The 19,612-nt window shown below is 42.0% G+C and overlaps 1 protein-coding gene and 1 long non-coding RNA gene across 10 annotated transcripts; both read right to left on the reverse strand.

Annotated features, from left to right (window-relative positions):
• Window positions 1-336: 336 nt before the first annotated feature.
• Window positions 337-8,887, reverse strand: LOC119335214. Its single transcript, XR_005161723.1, has 4 exons — window positions 8,376-8,887; window positions 8,071-8,160; window positions 4,641-4,825; window positions 337-1,522 (listed from the first exon to the last, which is right to left on the reverse strand). It is a non-coding gene; the product is annotated as an uncharacterized LOC119335214 (long non-coding RNA).
• Window positions 8,888-11,932: 3,045 nt separating this feature from the next.
• Window positions 11,933-14,388, reverse strand: LOC119335268. Of its 9 annotated transcripts, XR_005161780.1 has the most exons (7): window positions 14,226-14,388; window positions 13,882-14,136; window positions 13,562-13,639; window positions 13,331-13,451; window positions 12,997-13,099; window positions 12,757-12,828; window positions 11,933-12,307 (listed from the first exon to the last, which is right to left on the reverse strand). XR_005161780.1 is itself a non-coding variant. In XM_037607414.1 (6 exons), the coding sequence occupies exons 1-5, from the start codon at window positions 14,151-14,153 to the stop codon at window positions 12,796-12,798; spliced, it is 597 nt and encodes a 198-aa protein (XP_037463311.1). In that variant the 5' UTR covers window positions 14,154-14,216; the 3' UTR covers window positions 11,933-12,302; window positions 12,757-12,795. The 9 variants fall into 9 exon arrangements, 5 of the variants coding, with proteins under 5 accessions (XP_037463311.1, XP_037463310.1, XP_037463307.1 ...); XM_037607414.1 differs by lacking the exon at window positions 14,226-14,388 and having other exon boundaries at window positions 11,933-12,302; window positions 13,341-13,451; window positions 13,882-14,216; XM_037607413.1 differs by lacking the exon at window positions 14,226-14,388 and having other exon boundaries at window positions 13,341-13,451; window positions 13,882-14,216.
• Window positions 14,389-19,612: the final 5,224 nt, after the last annotated feature.

The following is a 19,612-nucleotide window of genomic DNA, read 5'->3' on the forward strand; positions in this document are numbered from 1 at the left end:
TTTTTCAAGGGGTTTATTATGTTTTTCTTCCTTCTTCGTTATACTTTGGTTTTCTTTGTTTTCTTCTCTTTTCTAAGACTAGTAAGAGTGCACGTGCAGCGCACGTGTCCACCAATACACATAAGGAGTGACCATAAAAATATCGATGCACAACAATATACTCCCTCCGTCCGGAAATACTTGTCGGAGGAATGAATGTATCTAGACGTATTTTAGTTCTAGATATATCTATTTTTATCCATTTCTCCGACAAGTATTTCCGGACGGAGGGAGTACATTTTTAAAGCACACCACCAGTAAAGAGACAAATGATGTACGTCATTCAAAAACATAACATCAGATGAACATGAGTACATAATTAGTAATCATGCACACAAGGCATGTCTCAGGTGATGTATACATTAAATCAAGCACAAGAGAACACAAGTAACAAGAGCACCCCAAAGGGGGACGACATCCACACTCCACCACCAACACATATTACAATGGACTACTCACATAATCCAGACATCCTCTTCCCTCTCGCAATTAGGTCAGAAAGAATGAGAACACAGAACGTTTCCTTGTTGACTTGAAGCTGAGCATTATTGAACAACCTAGCACTGTGTTGCTTCCATAGGCTCTAGCACACAAACATCACAAGAGAATAAAAACCACATCGTTTAGCTTTGGGAATGAACTGGCGAGATCTCCCCACCAAAGCTGAAGATTATCGATGACAGAAGGAGCAGGGACAACATCAAGATGAGTCGATCGAAGACAATGATGCCATAGCTATCGAGCATATATGCACTGAAGAAGGATGAGATCGATAATGTCCTCTTCCTGCTCAGAGAAAACGAGGCAAAATATGGTCCTGCGGTCCTCTTCTGATCTGACGATCTGATGTCCATACTCGATACTGCGAAGCCAAGCAAATGAAAATCTTGCAATTCAATGGCACCCAGGCATTCCAAAGTGCCTTGGCACCAGGAAAGCAAACAACTCCTCCGAAACAAGAATGTATTGGTTTGTGTATATAACACCTCACAAATTCTGCACCCTGGCCTTCTACCACAGCTGACACAAACTTGATAAATTTCAGAGCTCAACAATGCACTCTGACAGTCTCTTTAGCACAACAACAAATACAACCCATAGTTTTGCTCGGTCTTTATTTGCTCACTAAAAAGTTCCACATGAATGGTCTCATCCTAAAATACATTGTGTCCAATGCAGGCACCACCCGAATGTTTCCTGGTTGGAGCACTTCCAATCATTCACATCATTCTTCAGCCACACGATCACCTCTTCACAACCCAGGTATATCAAACGAGGCCACCCTTACTTCTAGAATCAAGCTATGCATCTCTACATTTGGGCTCTAAAATTCGAGCACGAAACTGAACACGAAATCCTCTTAGATGCTTAGAAAACATGTATAGTTATTTGATTACCTTCTCAAACATCCTCTTTGTAAAAATCCTCGCAATCAGAAAGAAACCATGCTTGAGACCTGCAGAAAACATTTCATCATTGGTACCTGAAAAATAATAAATTTATGTTAGTTATGCCCTTGAGAAAAGAATGGTCAATTTGGTTCAGAGAAAGTTGTAGCTTGCAGTCTGTCCCGTTCATCATAAGTAATGTAATAATTTAGATAACAATGTTAGACGGAGCAAGAGTATGGCTTTTGTAGTCATCCTTGGAATTGTTGGACCTTGGAGAGGTGTGTAGTAGCATTACAAGAGCATATGTACTCTATCTACCGTTTATATGAAGGCCAAAAATATGTAGTGTCTTACAAATGTTGATTCCTTCCTGCCCATGGTCTCAGTAGCCTGTTTAGAAGGTATATTATGTTTATAAAGTATTATACACGTAAATATACATTGGTAATACAGGAAACTGGATCTCCTGAGTTCAGGGGCTACCTCTGAAAGCAAGAATTTGGCAGCCATTATGAGGATAGTCCATGAAAAGATTCCCAATATGTTTGGTCCATTTGAATTATCGGTATAGGAATCTTGTGATAAAATAGCTTGACATGTATTTTCATCAAGCTATAAGAGCAAACAATATGGATTCTATACTACTATTAAAAAAGCAAACGTGAGTTCCCTTATAGACACACCGCAAAGTACACACAGGAAAACCAGAATCGTCCGATCTAGCAGACTAAATCACATCCAACTGCCCACGTTACATCCATGAATTCAACGGTTGAGATGAAATGTTCTGCCGGCAGACCTGCCCTCGAGCGATCATGCCAGACAACCCAACAGCCAACGATCGCTACATCCCAGGAGAAAATCACGAGTGGTTTCTTTTTTTTCTTGATGGTGATTAACTGCTGACCCTGCATGCAAGGAAATCAATTAAAGCTTGAGACCATAACGGAGCTTGCTATGCATACAGCCTATCCAAACATTGCACAGATTTGTTTTAGATGCCCACACCGCCTTCCACCTGGGCTCCTGGGGCGAGGCCGCTTCCGGTCAATCTCCTCGACGTTGCAGGAAAGTGCCGCACCGATCCCTAGGGATCCTCGCTGAAAGGTACGACCCATTGATGACGCACCGGTTGGGCACGGTCGTCGCGAACGTCGCCTCCTCCGCCGCCACAGCCCGGGATCGACGTCGGACACTTGCTGTCGTCCAAGCGGCTTCACGGGGACGCATTGCAGCTGCAGCTGCGGGACGCTGTCCTCGGCATACTCCGCCGCGTATCGGAGTTGGCGGCGTCCGGCCTGCCCGTGGAGGCCGGCCATCATCGGCCACCCGGCGTTTGCATTCATGATGGACCTGCAGTGCCGCATCATGTTGTCGGCCGGCCTCAGCCAGCCGGCGTCCCGCGTGTTGCACGGCTTCGCGCGGGAGGCCGTGGCGCACTCCCTCAGGCACAACGTCTTAGACTTCTTCCCTGCGCTCACTGCAGCCGTCGTCCAGCGCGGCTTTACCACACACTTGGCGGCCTCTATGGCGTGTGCAGCAACTACAACAACAACGTCGGCGCCCTCAACGGCCCTCGATGGTGTTCGCCTCAATTTGCTGGACGCCCTACGCTTCAATGCCCTCCCTGCATGAGTTCGTCTTGGGAGTGTCCCACGACGGCGTGCACTGGACGGCTATGTGTCCAATTCCTGATTCCTTTAGCTATTTTTGTTTCCTTCTTGGGTGTCCCGTGCACACCACCATCTAATTCCTTCTCGCCCATAGTTGCCAGCATTAATGTATGGTTTGAGAGAAGCAAGGGGTACAAGATTAACCTTTTAAACTTTGCAATATACAGTTTTCATGTGGAGTCCAACTGTTAATGTTTTACAACATGAAAGTACTATGTAGAAATTCCCTGTGATGCTTAATTGGTTACTTATTTCTCTCCTTTTTCATCGTTTGCAATATATAGTTTCATGTGTAGTCCAACTGTTAATGTTTTACAAAATGAAAGAACTATGCAGAAATTCCCCATGATGCTTAATTGGTTACTTATTTCTCTCCTTTTTCATTGTATTCTGATTGAGAAGATACTCTTGAACCTATGAGAAGAACATCAACTCTTTAGGTGCTGCCATGAAAATAGCGACAGCTAGCTTTAAATGCAGCATGTGCGTCCTAGAGCTAGAGGGCTCTGATATTTCTAACAGTCAAGCATGGTTCCTTTGATGCAATTTGTAGGAACTTGAATTGTACATGGTAATCAGATGGTGCGCATATTCACGTGCAGTCATATGGCGAGATGAATGCTATTGTCTGATGGAGAACAAGGCACTTTATATTGTTGTGGAAGTTATATTTGACCAGTTGACCAAGGTATGTCCACAACCTCATGTGTAATATACACACATTGATAAGAATCCACTTTGATCACCATTAATAGGATGGTTGCTGCCCACACCATTGCGTATCAAAAGATTTCAGAACAGAAAAATATGGGCCATTTTAGCTCAAGCCGTAGCAAGATGAAGCTCCACGACGGTGGTGTAGAGGTGAGTAAAATCTAAATCTCTAGACTTTGTCACTTTGACTCTGTGTACTTGTATATTTGCATGTGGTGCTTATTATTTTGTTCCATCAAAGAAAGAATTTGTAGTATTTATGTTTTTGTACTAAATAAAGATACTAAGGAGATGACAAGTAAAAATATAATTAATTTTACATGTTACTCCCAAGGAGAGAAGAGAAGTAGTGTCATTCCCGATTATTATTTTTTGATCATTTTTGTTAGGGTACGGTGTGGTAATATTTGTTCTAAGCCATTGCTATTAATACACAGTTGGTATTATCTAAAAGTCTTTATAATTTAGTAAAACTTCACAGTGAAAAACATAATTTTGAGCAATCTTGAGCATGATAAAGAACAGATAAAGTATGTGATCATGTAATCTAATCTAGATTTGGAAAACTTATGGACAACATATTGCATTGACTTGTTTTTTTAAGGGAGACGTGCGTTGCACGTGCACACTAACTAGTGTACAGAACCATACACTATAGACTTAGCATATGACTAATTTTGATATTGCGCGAGCAAAAGGAAAATATGACCAAACATGACTCTAGATAGTAGATATTAAAATCATGTGAAAAATGAAGGCCTCAGCAGTTTAATCACAATAATTAATTGATTATTAGCATCAGATAATGAAACCATTCACTAACCTCTAGAAGGACGTAGAAGGTAGATAAACTACATCAGTATTTTGGTGTGCCTTTCAAGCAACTTCAATTGTACAAAATATATGTCATGATAGCAATCTGCCACTGAGTGCTCCTAGTAGTCCACATTCTACTGATGTTACAAGCACGAACTCCACCTCATGTGACAAAAAAACACCACCCAACATCTGTTAATCAGATAAATCAATAAGCTCGCAGGACAGAAAGGCCAACTACCAACCTAGCTGAAAAATATTGTATATGGTACATGGTACACCCACGTAAATAATAGCTTAAAATATTTACAACTTAAATCGGGTAACTGAAGCACAAGTGTAGGAAGACAGGTTATTGTTTTGGTAGTGGGCAAAAAGCTAACAAATCATGACTTGGTTAATCAGGAAAACATGCTAAGTCTGAGATATACATCCTCTCACACTCGGTCATCTCTTCCCAAATATGAGTTCTAATATCACATTACCCTTTCCATTGAATGAATTTGCAACAACAGTGGCGTATGAGGATTCTAACAACGGTTTTGCTGAAACTCAGCTAGCTGAGTTTTAGTTATGGTCTCATTCACGTACACATTCGTTGGATCAAAAATCGCATAGCGATTCGTGCATGTCCCAGCGAAGTTGTCCTCGGCCTGTTTTTTTCTCGGTTGTTTGTTATGTCGTGTTGGTGGCCCGTCGCAGCCCGTTAGGTCCTCCCGTCGTTGCTCCAAGAAGAGGTAGCGATGCTCCTTCTTTAGTTTTCAGGGATAGCGATGCTGCCTTTGTTTTTTTCTCAGGGGTAGCGACGCTGCCTTGTTTCATTATGTGTTTTTTTTTAAATTATTTGGATTGCTTACCACATGTTTCATGTGGTTTGTTTCATTATGTGTTAGTCACTGTATATATGTGTATCGGGCCATGTTGGCCTTTTCTCCTTTGTTTTTTTCCCAACATTTTCTTTTATTTGCCTTTTTTGTTTTTCCATTTTCAGCTTTACTTTTATTTTTTCAAAATGTTATTTTTTATTTCTTTATCGGTTTTGCTAGCTGAGTTTTAGTTTGCAAGTATTCATTGTATCCGTTGGAATTTTTTTCTGTCATGATTGGTGCTTTCCTTACTTTTTGTGAGGGGTTCTTGTGCTTTCCTTACTTTTTGTTAGGGGTTCGTGCTTTCCTAGCTCGCAAGGTTGTCCCGGTGGTATGTGGTCCTTGTTGGCTTTTTATCTGCCACGGGTTGTTTTCTTCTGTTTTTTCCCATCCATTTTCGACAGTTGACGTTTATAGCGCGGCATTGGCCCGTTATCTCAAGCCTGCTTACCGTTGTTCATATCCCCACTTCCCTGCCGACGTTTTCTGATCATCCCTCAAGATACCAGAGTGAGCAGAGAGAGGGGAGATCGTTGATTTTCCAAGGCATGTCACAACTCCCATGTTTTTCCAATGTCGATCACAATTTGGATAAGATTTTTATTTTTATTTTTCAAGTTTTTTTTCTTGTTTCTAATTCCTTTTTTGTGTCATGTTTTTCTTTCCTTTTTAGAAAAATAAAAGATATAAAATGACATGCTCGAGGGTGCCACGACAAGTGTTTTTGAGGGGCTTGCAACCGCAAGTTCTTTTGAGATGGGGTCACAACTTTGAAGATCTCGAGAGGGGGGGGGGGGCACAATTGCATGTCCCCAAGGGGGAACCACAACTACGCATTTCCAAAGGCAACTTTAAGATGGGGAATCACAACTGCATGTCCCCAAGGAGAATCACAAATGCACCTTTTTCCCAAGCCAGGTCGCAATCGCAAGTTTCCAGTGGTTGTCGCAACTGCAAGCCCCCAAGAGGTGTGAATCGGGACTACACTATTTCCAAGTCATGTCGCAACTGCAAGTTTTCTAGAGTTTGTTGCAACTGCATGTCCCTAAGGGAGGAATCATGACTGCATATTTCAAGGTAGGTCGCAACTGCAAGCCCCAAGGGTGGGATTTGGAACCTGACAGTTTCCAAGGCATGTCGCAACTACAAGTTTTTTAGGGTTTGCTGCAATTGCATGTCCCCAAGGGGAAATCGCAACTGCATGTTTTTCAAGGCAAGTTGCAACTGCATGTTTTTTAGGATTTGTCGCAATTGCATGTCCCGGGGGGAGGGGTCGCAACTGCAAGTTTTCTAGGATTTGTCGCAATTGCATGTCCCGAGGCAGGGGGGCAGCTGCAAGTTTTTTAAGGTAGGTCGGAACTGCAAGTTTTCTAGGTTTGTCGCAAATGCAAGCCCCCAAGAGGCGTGAATCGGGACTGTGATGTTTCTAAGTCATGTCGACTACAAATTTTCTAGGGTTTGTCGCAACTACATGTCCCCAAGGGAGGAGTCACAACTGCATGTTTTTCAAGGTAGGTCACAACTGCAAGCCCAAAGGGTGGGATTTGGAACTTGACAGTTTCCAAGGCATGTCGCGACAATAAATTTTTTTAGGGTTTGTTACAATTGCATGTCCCCAAGGGGGAAATCGTAATTGCATGTTTTTCAAGGCAAGTCTAAACTGCAAGTTTTCTAGGATTTGTCGCAATTGCATGTCCCGAGGGGGGGGGTGCCGCAACTGCAAGTTCTTCAAGGTAGGTCACAATTGCAAGTTTTCTAGGTTTGTCGCAATTGCAAGCCCCAAGGGTGAGAATCAGAACCGCATGGTTTCCGAGGCATGTCACAACTGCAAGTTTTCTAGGGGTTTGTCGCAATTGCATCTGCCCAAGGTGGAACTGCAACTGCACATTTTCTAGGTTTTGTTGCAATTGCATGTCCCAAAGGAGGGATCGCAACAGGACGGGCCTCCAAGGTGGTTACAACTGGTGGTGGGTTTCATATTTATTTATTTATTACTTCTACTTTTAATCATGATTTTTTTAAACGGTGAACATTTCGGAGAAATTAAGTTTTCTTCCAACTTCATGATTTTTAAATGTTGGTGAACATTTTATATATTCTTTTTGTATTTGACGAACATTTTTAAATGTAGGGAGATTTTTATATCCGTCAACAATTTTGAAACCGAAAATCACATGTTTTATGCTGTAAGGGAACAACACGAAATCTAAATGGTTCCGTTAATATACTTGCAACAACATTTTTGCCAACGTATTATGGTGAAATGGAATAATAGAAAATCAACAAAATGTCATGGGTAATAAGTTTGTGATGTCAATTGTGGCATCAATATTTTTTCTACAAGCTTCCACCTAGCTCCCGTGTCTTTAAACAGCAACTACTAGTTTTTTTGTTTGAGCGGTAGCAACTACTAGTAGCTCAAGCGTCTTGGCAAAATGTAGTAGTCTTGCCGCACAACACGAGAAGTGGCTAGGCCAAGTCCGGCCAACTAAAATCAAGAAAACGCACTAGGCCAGCCACACACAAAAAACGAAGACAACCAGATCGTAGGGGAGCGAGAAACAAACTCACTAGAACAGGACATCATCCGTGAATGAGACCATAGTTATGTCTCAGCTAGATGAGTTTCAGGTGCTCCCTTCTAACAATGGATTGGCCTAACTGTAACAAATAAAAGGGGTTTGTGTAAGTAAACAAAAATGATAAATACTGCAATTCTATGGGGGTCGAGAGAACACATAAGCAAGATTAGTCTGACGGACCCTGCTTGTCCCCATGGTGTGGAACGATCCGGGGCATCAAGCAGTATCTTTCTACTGGTTAACAAAATGGCCCATGGAATTAACCACCCAAAGGAAATAGAACAGGAATCCTACCTATGCTGCTGGCCACACGGGCTGATCTTATCCATTACCAAGCAATCTTGAATCTGGCATCACGTGGTCGGCCCTTTGACGGAGTCCAGCGGCCGGCGGACGGGCGGAGTGCTGCGCGGCGAGGTCGGCGAAGGAGGCGTAGACGGCGAGGATCTGGCGGAGGCACGCGGCGGCAACGGCGCGCGTGGTGGCGGAAATGACCCTCGGACCTCGGGGTCTTTCCAGATGCATCCCGCCGGGACCCCTCTCCTCTCCCCCGCCGCTGCCGATGCCATCTCTCCCTTCCTCCACCGCTCTCTCCCTTCCTCCGCCACTCGCCGCTCCAGTCAGTTCAGGTGGTTGGCTCCATTTGTTCGCACCCATGGGGAAGTAGAGGAGGAGGGGCGGGCGGCGGCGGCTGCGATCCGCGCTCGCATCTGTGAGAAAATTATGGAATTAGGCCAACAGAGAAGAAACGGCAAAACTTTGTGGGGAGAGAGAAAATTATGGGATAACAATAATCCCGCTAATTGAGGACAAACGGGTGCGCGGGGGCGTGGCAGTCTGCTCCGGCAGAACATTTAATCTGGATCGTTTATTTGCATGGCAGACCTTTGATATAACATTGACTGTTAGATGTGAGTTAGTTAGATTGATCCAACACCTCTAACAATTCCGTGTGCAGTTTACGGTGTGTCCGTAGGGTAACAAATGTTTGCTTTTTTAATAGAAGTATAGATATAGATACATGATCTGCAACCATCATCGGTCAATCATTGCTTTCCAAAAAATAATATACTACCATTCTTAATATTCCTATTCGGCAAGGGGGAGGGGATGATTACCTTGCTTGGGCATTCGAAAGATCATGCAACTACACTGTGAAGTCTGCGTACCGTGCTCTTGTGAATCAAAACGAGCGTTTGGCTCTAGATGAAGGGACGACTACCGGTACCTCCGATGATGAACAACAGATGTGGAAAGCCTTGTGGAAATTGAATGTAATCCCAAAAGTGAGAGTTTTTTGGTGGAGAGTTTTTCGTGGAATTCTTCCAGATGAAGCTACTCCCAACTATAGACACATTGCAGAAATTCGAAGATGCAAAGTCTGTCTTGCTATGGATGAGGATCTAAAGCATGCGCTGATACATTGCTCGCATGCTCAGCGCTTTTGGGAGGAGGCATGTGCATGGTTCGGGCTCCGGCTTCCACGGCTACACCCGGACTCGTGGGCTCGCGACATTTTATGTGACCCGCGCTTTACGGATGATGACCGTGCAAAGATCACCACTATTATGTGGTCTATTTGGCATTCCAGGAATCGTATCAAGCACGGTGAAGAAGGCCGTGACCCTACTGCGACGATCCGAGCTACAAAGGAGGCTATTGCACTTCTTCACTTGCCGCGCAAGGATACGCTGGTCTTGCCTGGCTATGGGTGGCGGGCCCCTGAAGATGGGTTTGTGAAGATCACAACTGATGGAGCTCTCAACTTAGCGGATGGCAGGGGAGGCGCGGGAGGCATTGCTCGATCTCCTACGGCCCTCTTGGGTGCCTGGTGCAAGCCATATATGGGGATTTCGGATCCCTTGATCATGGAGGGACTTTCCTTGCGAGATGGTGTTCGGTTCGCTGCTCTTCGTGAATTCTCGCATGTGATAATGGAAGTCGATTGCTTGGAGTTGGTGACACTCTGGACCACTCGCCACAATTCTCGTTCAATTGTGGCTCCTTTACTTTTAGGGATTGGAGAGCTTAGTACTCAATTTTCTTCTTTTGTTATTCAACATGTAAACAGGTCAGCCAATTTACCGGCTCACTTGTGTGCAAACGTGCCTGCACATTTAATGTGACCGATAGTTGGCTTGACGAGACTCCTAGCTTCTTGGTGTCCAGCCTCCTGGCTGATTGTTCCAAGAATGTGTTTACTCAATATAGCTCCCTGAATTTCCCCGTAAAAAAAATATACTACCGGATCCCAGCAATGGTTACTTTCCAAATGAAAACCACATACTGTTTTTCTATAATAGTGTACCGTATTATTCAGTCAAAACATATGGCGTGCCCACATATGTACCCAACTTTTTTCTGATTATGTATATGTATATACCTAATGAAAGAGAAAATATATGTACATACCCTCTAATTTTTTAAGATACCTGATTGACCTAATAATACGAAAAAAGGTCCCAAAAGGTTTGTATGTATAATTAGGACACTTTTATGTCTTTCTCCAATATTTTACATTTCAACGTATCTAGTATTTTTTAAAGGCAGGGTCACACTTTTTGACGACTAATTTTCCTATAAAAATGAAGGTGATCAAATAATATAAAATGTGACCACATAATTTTCCTACACAATTTTTTTATATATTTTCCTATACAATTTTTTACTTTTATTATAATATAACGTACTCACATAATTTCATAGTATATACCCAATGAACTTAAAAATAAAATAATATACCTAAAAACAATTCACTAACATGTAAACTTAAAAAATGATATACCCAAGTCCCTACGTACTTATTACCAGATTAGACCATATGATATCCCTATAAATGAAATACCTCAAGTGCAAATATACCCGATGTGTATACACATGTATATACCCGGCTATGTGAAAAAGGGTACGAACCCCGCAAAAAAAAGGGGTACGAAAATGTTATAGGTATCTCATCAACGTATATAAAGTAAAATATGGCTACTTATATACCTGACTACGTGAAATATGGCATCCATAGGTATGTGATACCCAATGTGTATGCACGCGTATATACCCGGCTATGTGAAAAAGGGTACGAAAATGTTATAGTTATCTCGTCAACATATATAAAGTAAAATATGGCTACGTATATACCTGACTACGTGAAATATGGCATCCATAGGTTGATATCCAAAGTCGTAAAATGGTTGGGAAAACTGGTATCTTAATTTGAAATAATAAAAATGGTGCAGTATCAACCAATGTGTATGCACACATATAAAAAAATGTACATATACCCAACACCATAGACTTTAAGGTATAATAATGAGGCCTTAATTTTGGGATATCCAATTCTGAGCTCAGGCTCAGATGATCCTGAAATCTCCCCCCTCATTCGCATGTGGATCAGCGCCCTGTAATGTATTCCAGCTTGTATTCAGGCAGTATTGTTTCCGATCACAGCGCGTGCGCTGGCGCATTTACTTTATTACGACGGCAAACGTCAACCCGTACGCGGAACAGCGGTAGTGGACACGGCCCAGTCATTTTTCTGTATGAGGCTGAGCCGTCCCGAGGTCGCCAGCTAGTTCATGAGGAGTATATGTTCACTCGTTCCCCACACCGAAACCTACACAATTTCATCCCCTGTTTCTCAAAACACGCGCGCGCGCGCACACACACACAATCTCGTCCTCACACCCCACTGCCGTCCTCAACGCCCCTCCTAATCCCGCAGTTAACAGTGTCCGCGTCCGCATGGTTTGACTAGCAGTCAGCACGCTAGTTTGCAACTAGCTATATACGATTTCATTGTCCATGTGCAAACTAGCTTGAACATACATCAATGCTAGCTTTGTATCAGTTTCAGATTCAGATTTCAGTCCTGAACAATGTTAAAACTACATTAAGACTTGCAGCAACGAGCAAATCTTCGATCCATTTGATACAGTGTTAGATTCAGTTTATCAAATGCAGCAACGAGCAGTTTTAAAACTAACATAATTTCAGTGAGCATACATCACTGCTAGCTTAAACATCAGATTCAGGTTTCAGATTTCACATCCTGAACATGTGCTTGAACACCAGATTTCATAGTTCTGAACATACATTCAGATTCTCCTGAACTTTGCGATGAACGACAAGTCAATGGCAGCCCCTTATTTATGATGAATTTGGTTCTCCTGAACATCAAATTTTAGTGCTGAACTTTTCCAAGTCAATGGCAGCTGCTCTGAAGACCTGTCCTGAATATTAGAACAAAGTTTCAGGAATTTACTTTGTAGCTTATATCAAGCTTTTTCATGCCGATGATTTGTTCCAATAACATACATGCAGCTAGCAAACATGCGGACATGCCGTGTACTGAACTGGGACATGCAGCTAGTGAGCACTGATGAAAATAAGCTATTGTATAGATTGATACTACTCCCTCCGTTCACTTCTATAAGACGTCCTAGACATTTAGGACAGCACTTAAAATAGTTTAATTTCAGCTGCCTAAAACGACTTACAAAAGTGAACAGAGGGAGTAATAATCTTCACCAATTGAGATTAATGGTTATATAAAAATTAAGAGTGGCATGTACTAGTACTAAAAATGAAGGATATTTGGTTTGGTCCTTTCACTAAAACAAGCAGGTAGCATGGGGACTTCAGTATCTATTAACTTCAATTCTCTGGAGATGCCACTTACTCTTTGTTGCTAAGTAGGTCTTGACTAGACACAGTTTTCCTATCTCTGGGCTGCCACAAAAATGACCCTTTGCTGAAATGAGAATACTAAAAATAAATCATTACACATACTGACATGCAGTACCAAAATGCTTCAGGTGGCATTATACATACTGTCCATGTGCATAAGAGTAAGAAAATGTCAGGTAGTGTTACTTGTTAGGGCCACAAGCATGTTTCTTGAGTATGAAAATGAGCTTACCGCTGGCAAGTCCAATATTAGCAGCGCATCATCATCATCATCTCCTGCACCCACCTTCTGCTGTGACAAACCAGTGATGGCTTTTTCTTCATTGTAACAGTTGCTGTTTCAGAAGAAAATCAGTGGAACAGTTGCTGTTTCAGGGATATTGTGTGAGCGGGTAAAGGGATTTGACAGTTTCCAAATATCAGGTACCTATATAGTACCTTGTAGTAGAAGCACTTGACTAGGTTCAGAATTCACAATTTTCTTACAACATGGAGCATTCCCTGGTGGCATTTGCTGCTTATAAACTACAGAGAATACTGAAAATAAATCATGCTAAGTATCAGACCTATAACCACCTCCTTTCTCGCCTGATCCTTGTCCTCCTCATCCTCCCACGCCGGATTCCTATTCTCTTCCTCCGTTGGCGTCTTGTGCTTGTCCACCGCAGCACCGGAGATCTTGCTCGACTGGCAGCAACGAGCAGCGAGTAGTGGCGGCACCGGCGGAGACAGAAAGACGACGCATGTGAGGACAAGCGGGATGCCAGGACTGCGACGAGCGGGGAGCAGGGGCATACTTGCGAATTGACTGCTCTAAAGCACTCATCCTATATGGACACGGCGTTCTGTCCGGTGGCGCACTCCCAAGATGTAACCTGAATTTACAAACAAGAACAAAATATGTAACTAACCATCGATAGGAAACAGACCCAAACGAGTGCTGCTGCGGATAACTTTTCCTACTGATCTCAACCATACATCACATGAACTAGCAATTTCATCTTTTCTGTTCGGCAAATCACAATACCACTAACATCTCAGCGAGCATAGCACAAGAAAATCGCACCATTTGCTAGAAAAATAGTAACAGTTAGACAGGACAGGATTCAGGTTGTACCTTTTGGTCCATCCCGGCGCCTCTGGATTTACCCTGTGGGTGGACTGCACAGACCTCGTCGGAGAGCCCGGCCGTCGACACCGATTTTCACCCTGCGTCCTCCCAGGGCTAGCGCAACCAACGTGCTGCCTGCACCCGGAGCCAGCATTCGAATCCGCCGGCGTAGCAGGGGTGACATCACGTCGCGGGAGCACCGCAAGAGGCACCGGATCTGGATGTTCCAGGCTGTCCGCGAACTCCGCTCGCACCGGAAACCTGCAACCCACGGCCATGGCGGGCACCGACGGCTCTGTCACGGGGGCACATGCAAGGGTAGATCTCCAAAGCGGGCAGGGTTGACTTACTGGTCGACCGCATCCAGAAGGATTCAAGCCCAGCATCTTGCATCGCCGGCCGCCGGAGGAACCGCAGCCTCCCGCAGCCTCGGGGAAGGGCAGCCCGTCCGTGCCGGCGGCAGGCTTCCAGAACGGCTCAGGTTCGCTCCGACGTAATTGTTCCACGGCTCAGCCCAAAAGGTAGACGGCCTGGTACACGGACGTTGGTCCACCCATACGTTTTGGGCCCGCACGGCTGCACTGTTCGCTCCCGTATAAGCGGCGTATCCCTTTTTTCGCTGTCTCGGTGCAGACGTGACAGACCGCTTTTTGCGAATCCCCATACATGAGCCAACGCTAGCGATTTCGGGAGCAGCTGAGCTCGAGCACCGAATCGCTGCGTCCCTTAATTTCTAGTTTTCTCTATCCAATTTATACTACTAACGTCTCTCAATAAGGAACGATAGCATGCATGACATTATTTTCGCTTTCCAAATAAATGTTACCATACATGGCGTGTTGGACCATAGCATTGTTTCTAAATTATGTAATTATTTTCAAATCAGTAACGTGTGATGGATTGACCTGTAATGCAATCGAATGGTCGAAACACAAGGAGCACGGGCACCTAGGTGTCCCATATGACCGTCAATATATATTCTGATAATACACTATTAACATTTTTCAAATAGAAAAAACAATGTTTTATGAAGACAAGGTCAATAGTTTTTCCATACACAATTTCAACATTCGCCTAAATGTTTGATTGATAATTATGAAATAAAATATTGCATTTTTAACTTTTTCTATATGTAACCTTTTTCAAATGCTTGATTAATAAATGCATTCAGCATTTTTTATACACATTTAACAAGTTCAAATGCTTGATTTAATTTTTTCATATATGAGATTGATATTGTTTGAATCCATCGCCAGCATTTTTATACATATTTATCATTTTTCAATGCTTGATTAACATTTTTTAAAAACGAAATTGGCTTTTTTCATGCAAATTTGTATTTTCTAGATATATTTTTGCATTCATGAGAAACATTTTCTCTTTGGCATTTAAATCATTTCAGATGCTTGGTGAAGATATTTTTGCAAAATTTTCACGTGTTTTTGGTAATATCTTTATTTAGAATGCTTGGTGAAGTATAATATTTTTTATTGCTGCATTAATTTTTAACAATGCGAAATTTTTGCATGAGTTTTTTTAATATATGTATTTTTGTTTTTTTAAATATAACAGAAAGAGAAAACGAAACTGACCGAAGGAACGAGCGAACCAAAAATGTGCGCCACTCGGCCGGCACATTATTTCGTCGCTTCAGGCGAGCGGAGGCCAAATTTAGTGTTTTGACCCTTTCGCGAAAGTTGAGCCAGATCTGACGCTGATTCAAAAAATTTCCGGGATCTGATCCTTTGCCGCCGGGGTCGATGGTGGGAGGATATATCAGCCTACCGTCGAGGCCCCTGGCGATAGGCAATTTATCCGTGTTAGCTCACTGCTGCCCTAACATTAAATAGGCTTGCGGTAGCCTGTGCAACCCTACCGCCCAGGTATTCCACGGTAGGTGGTATAAGCACTATATTTGATACTTATATTTTTTTTTGCGGTAGGGCGTGTAACCCTACCGCCAAACGGCCTCAACCCCGGCGATAGGAAAATGGTCAAATTTTTTTTAAAAAATAAACCAGGGTCTAATCTGGTTCAACTTTCGCAAAAGGATCAAAACACCACCGCAAGAAGGATGTTGGTGGACACAAATCCTTCTAGCGAGATAAAAAAATTGAGCAACTCTAGCGAGATTTTTTTTTTTTGAGAAATACTCTAGGGAGATAAATGACATGAGACATAGCCGCGCCCGCAATACTCTGTATAGGTCAAACGCAAATCCTGGGCCACCGAGTCCACCATTGAAATGTCATCCATCGGGCTATCGTCACGGGCGGCCTGACCCGAAATCTCCCGTCCATCTGCAGGCTCATCACGGTCATGGTATCTGACCAGAAAACGATTTTGGCTCTGCACGTCATCTTTGGCGGTCCAAACGCTGCCCAGATTTTACAAAAGATTCACCTCATAGGTCATAGTTTCGAACGAGCGTGTTGCCATTATAAATTTTCTTTCCATATTTTTCGTTGAATCTTTCTGATCAGTAAAAAGTGGTAATGCAGCTTAATTACCTGTTAGTAGGCAGAAATTTGTTCTCAAATGTAGAATCATAGAATCATTTATCGATTTTAAAAAGTTCATTGTTGCGACAACATATTAAACTCAGTTTATTTTTCTATGAAGTAAGTATAAGGTGAAATAAATGTACGAAATGTACATTTGATCTATTTTTTCTATGAGGGAAACATGGAACCCTGTTTGTTGGCCATGCCCGACAACTTTGCGACCATCCCTCCAGCACTCTTTCCAAGTTGGTGAATGCATTATCGCCTCTCCTCCATCTTCTGTCGTTGCCTCCTCCCTCTCCCGCCAGAACCTGGAGTTCTACGCCGCACTCCCTTCGCTTTCATCGCGGCACGACCGGGAAAGGTAGATGCAGCAGTACATCACTGAAGATGAATTGATGGCAGGTGGCTGCGGCGGCCTTATACCCGGCAGGCGTCCTGGTTGAGGAGTGCACCGAACTGGAGGGTGCCCCATACCCGGCAGGAGTCTTGGTTGGGACCTCAGGTCTTAGATGTTAGGTTTGACTGGTATTAGGCCCAGACTATCAGCATCCCTTCATCAATTGGATAGGAGTAGCGACAGATGTTAACTAGACGATGGCTTTAGTCTTACTGTTGTATGACTTTATAAGGTCTTCTGTGAATAATTAATAAAGTGGTTGCATGCATCGTCCAAATGCAGAGGCCAGGGGTCCTCCTCCTTCTCTAAAAAAACAACCTCGCCGCCTCGGACAATCGGGCTTCCGCCGGAGACAGTTTGCGTGCAGAGGAGCGACTATGATGGGGAGGTATGGCCAATGCCGTCTCTAGAAATTTGGGGGCCCGGGACAAAATGCAAAATGGGGTCCTAAATTTTGATGTGCCCATATAACTGAAGTTCTAAGTTTATCACCTATAGCCAGATAAGAAAAAAAATTGTCGTACCTTGAAACTGGAATTAGCAATTATCTCCAAAAATAGCTGCATCAATCAATGTGAAGTCTAAATCTCCAACTGCAAAGTGTAAAGAAATTTATCGTTTATCAATATATAGGAACGGCTAATGCTCAAATTTATCAACTATCGGTGTATTAGATAAATCAATGTGATCATTCTGTGCAAAAATATTCAGAAACAAAGAGCATATATATAATAGTTAGCAGGAGTGCGTCTCTTGATTGTTTGGATCAGAGATGCAGATTCGTTTGGGTCTTCTTTACTACTCCCTACAAAGTTGAGTCATCTATTTTAGAACGGAGAGAGTAGAACTCAGAAATCCACTGTGTAAATTCTGAAGCAAAACGGGCTACACCAAACAGATCTTGAGCACTCATGTGGGGATCATGGCTTGGGGGACTAGTCAACTATACCATGGCGAGGAGACAGAATGATGACTGGAGAGGGCCGGAGGGCAACGACGGCGAGGACAACCAACAGGAGGCGAGCGATCGGATCAAGCGATCAGCCGACGGAACAAGCCCTAGCTGTATGATCGCTCGCGAGGCGTCTACGATAAGGATGGGCTTGTACGATCTGCTGCACATGATCGGGCGCGACGTGCTCGTTTGCTGGCGGGGACTCCTATGCGCCGCTTACTGCGGCAAGTAGTCACAGTTTCGCATAGGAGACTACTCGGCTGGGCCGGCCCACAAGCTAACCTCCGCAGAATGAAAAATCGGAAAAATAAAAGTTCGCTAGCTAGGAATCGAACCCGTGAGCTGCTGTAGATAACCACCGCACGCTAGCCATTGCAACATACGAGTTAATATGAAGAATATGCAGCGCCAGCATTAAAGAACCTGAGCGAGTCCATAGCCAGTGTAGTAACACAGGTTTCTTGCATACAATTACATATTAAAACTTCTATTAAAATTTCAAGCGTAAAAAAGGATTTTTTTTTTGAAACGCGACATTATTTGGGAACTGAATAGAAACTAAAAACAAGGTTGGAAAAAACTGAATACAAGAATAATTTCTAAATTATGAACTACTTTTCGTAAACGCAAAACATCTTTTCCAAAACAAGTAACAAAACTGAAAAGGTGATAATGTTTTAAAAACTAAACTATTTTCAAAAAACTCGAGCATTTTTTGAATTTGTGACAAAATTCCGAAAACAAGAACATTTTTAAAATTTGTGAACAAATTTTCAAAACTGTAGATTTTTTGGAATATGTGAACAAATTTGGACAACAAGAACATTTTTATAATACCAAATATTTTAGAATTTGCGAACAAAAATTAAACATGCGAACACATTTGAATTTGTGAACAAATTTTCAAAAATGAACATTTTTTGAATATGTGAACGAATTTTGAAAACGAAAATATGTTTTGAATTAGCGAACAAATTTGCAAAATGGGAATAATTTTTTACATTACCAGAACATTTTTGAATTTTTGAACAAAATTTGGAAATAGGAACATTTTTAGGAAATTTCCAAACATTTTTTTAATTTGCGAACAATTTTTTAAAGCGGGAACATGTTTTGTACCACCGGACATTTTTTAAAATTTGTGAACAAAATTTGAAACTGAACAATTTTGAAACTCAAAAACGAAAATGTGTATATTTTTTTTTGAAATGTGCGAACAATTTATTTAAAACAGGAACATGTTTTGAACCACCGAACATTTTTTGAAATTGTGAACAAAAATTTGAAACTGAACAATTTCAAAATTCCTGAAAAAATGAAAACGTGCACATTTTTGAATTTTCCAAAAACTATGACATTTTCGAAAAATCAGGGACATTTTTTTTTGAAATCATGAACAGTTTTTTCTAAACGTGAATTTTTTTGGAAAGTATGAATAATTTGTTCAAAACACATTTTTTCAGAAAATTCAGAAAACATGATCATTTTTGGAGTATGTGAACAAAATTGAAAAGGCTGGAACTTTTTTTGAAATTACAGAACATTTTCAAATTTATGAAACAAAATTTAGAAATGAGAACATTTTTTAAAATTCCTCGAACATATTTTGAGTTTGCGAACAAATTGTCAAAAACATGAGTTCTTTTCAAATTAGTGAACACATTTATTGAAAATTCCAAATGGAAAAGAAAACCAAAAAAAGGCAAATACGAACATTTTTTAAAAAAGGAACATTTTTTAAATCCCACAACATTTTGTTTAAAATGCGAATATTCATTGAATTTATGAACAATTTTGGAAAATGCGGCCACTTTTTAAAAAAATGAAGATTTTTTGAAAGTGGGAACAGTTTTTCAAGGTTACGAACAATTTTTGAAA

Source organism: Triticum dicoccoides, chromosome 7B (genome assembly GCF_002162155.2).
Source record: "Triticum dicoccoides isolate Atlit2015 ecotype Zavitan chromosome 7B, WEW_v2.0, whole genome shotgun sequence".
Lineage (NCBI taxonomy): Eukaryota > Viridiplantae > Streptophyta > Magnoliopsida > Poales > Poaceae > Triticum > Triticum dicoccoides.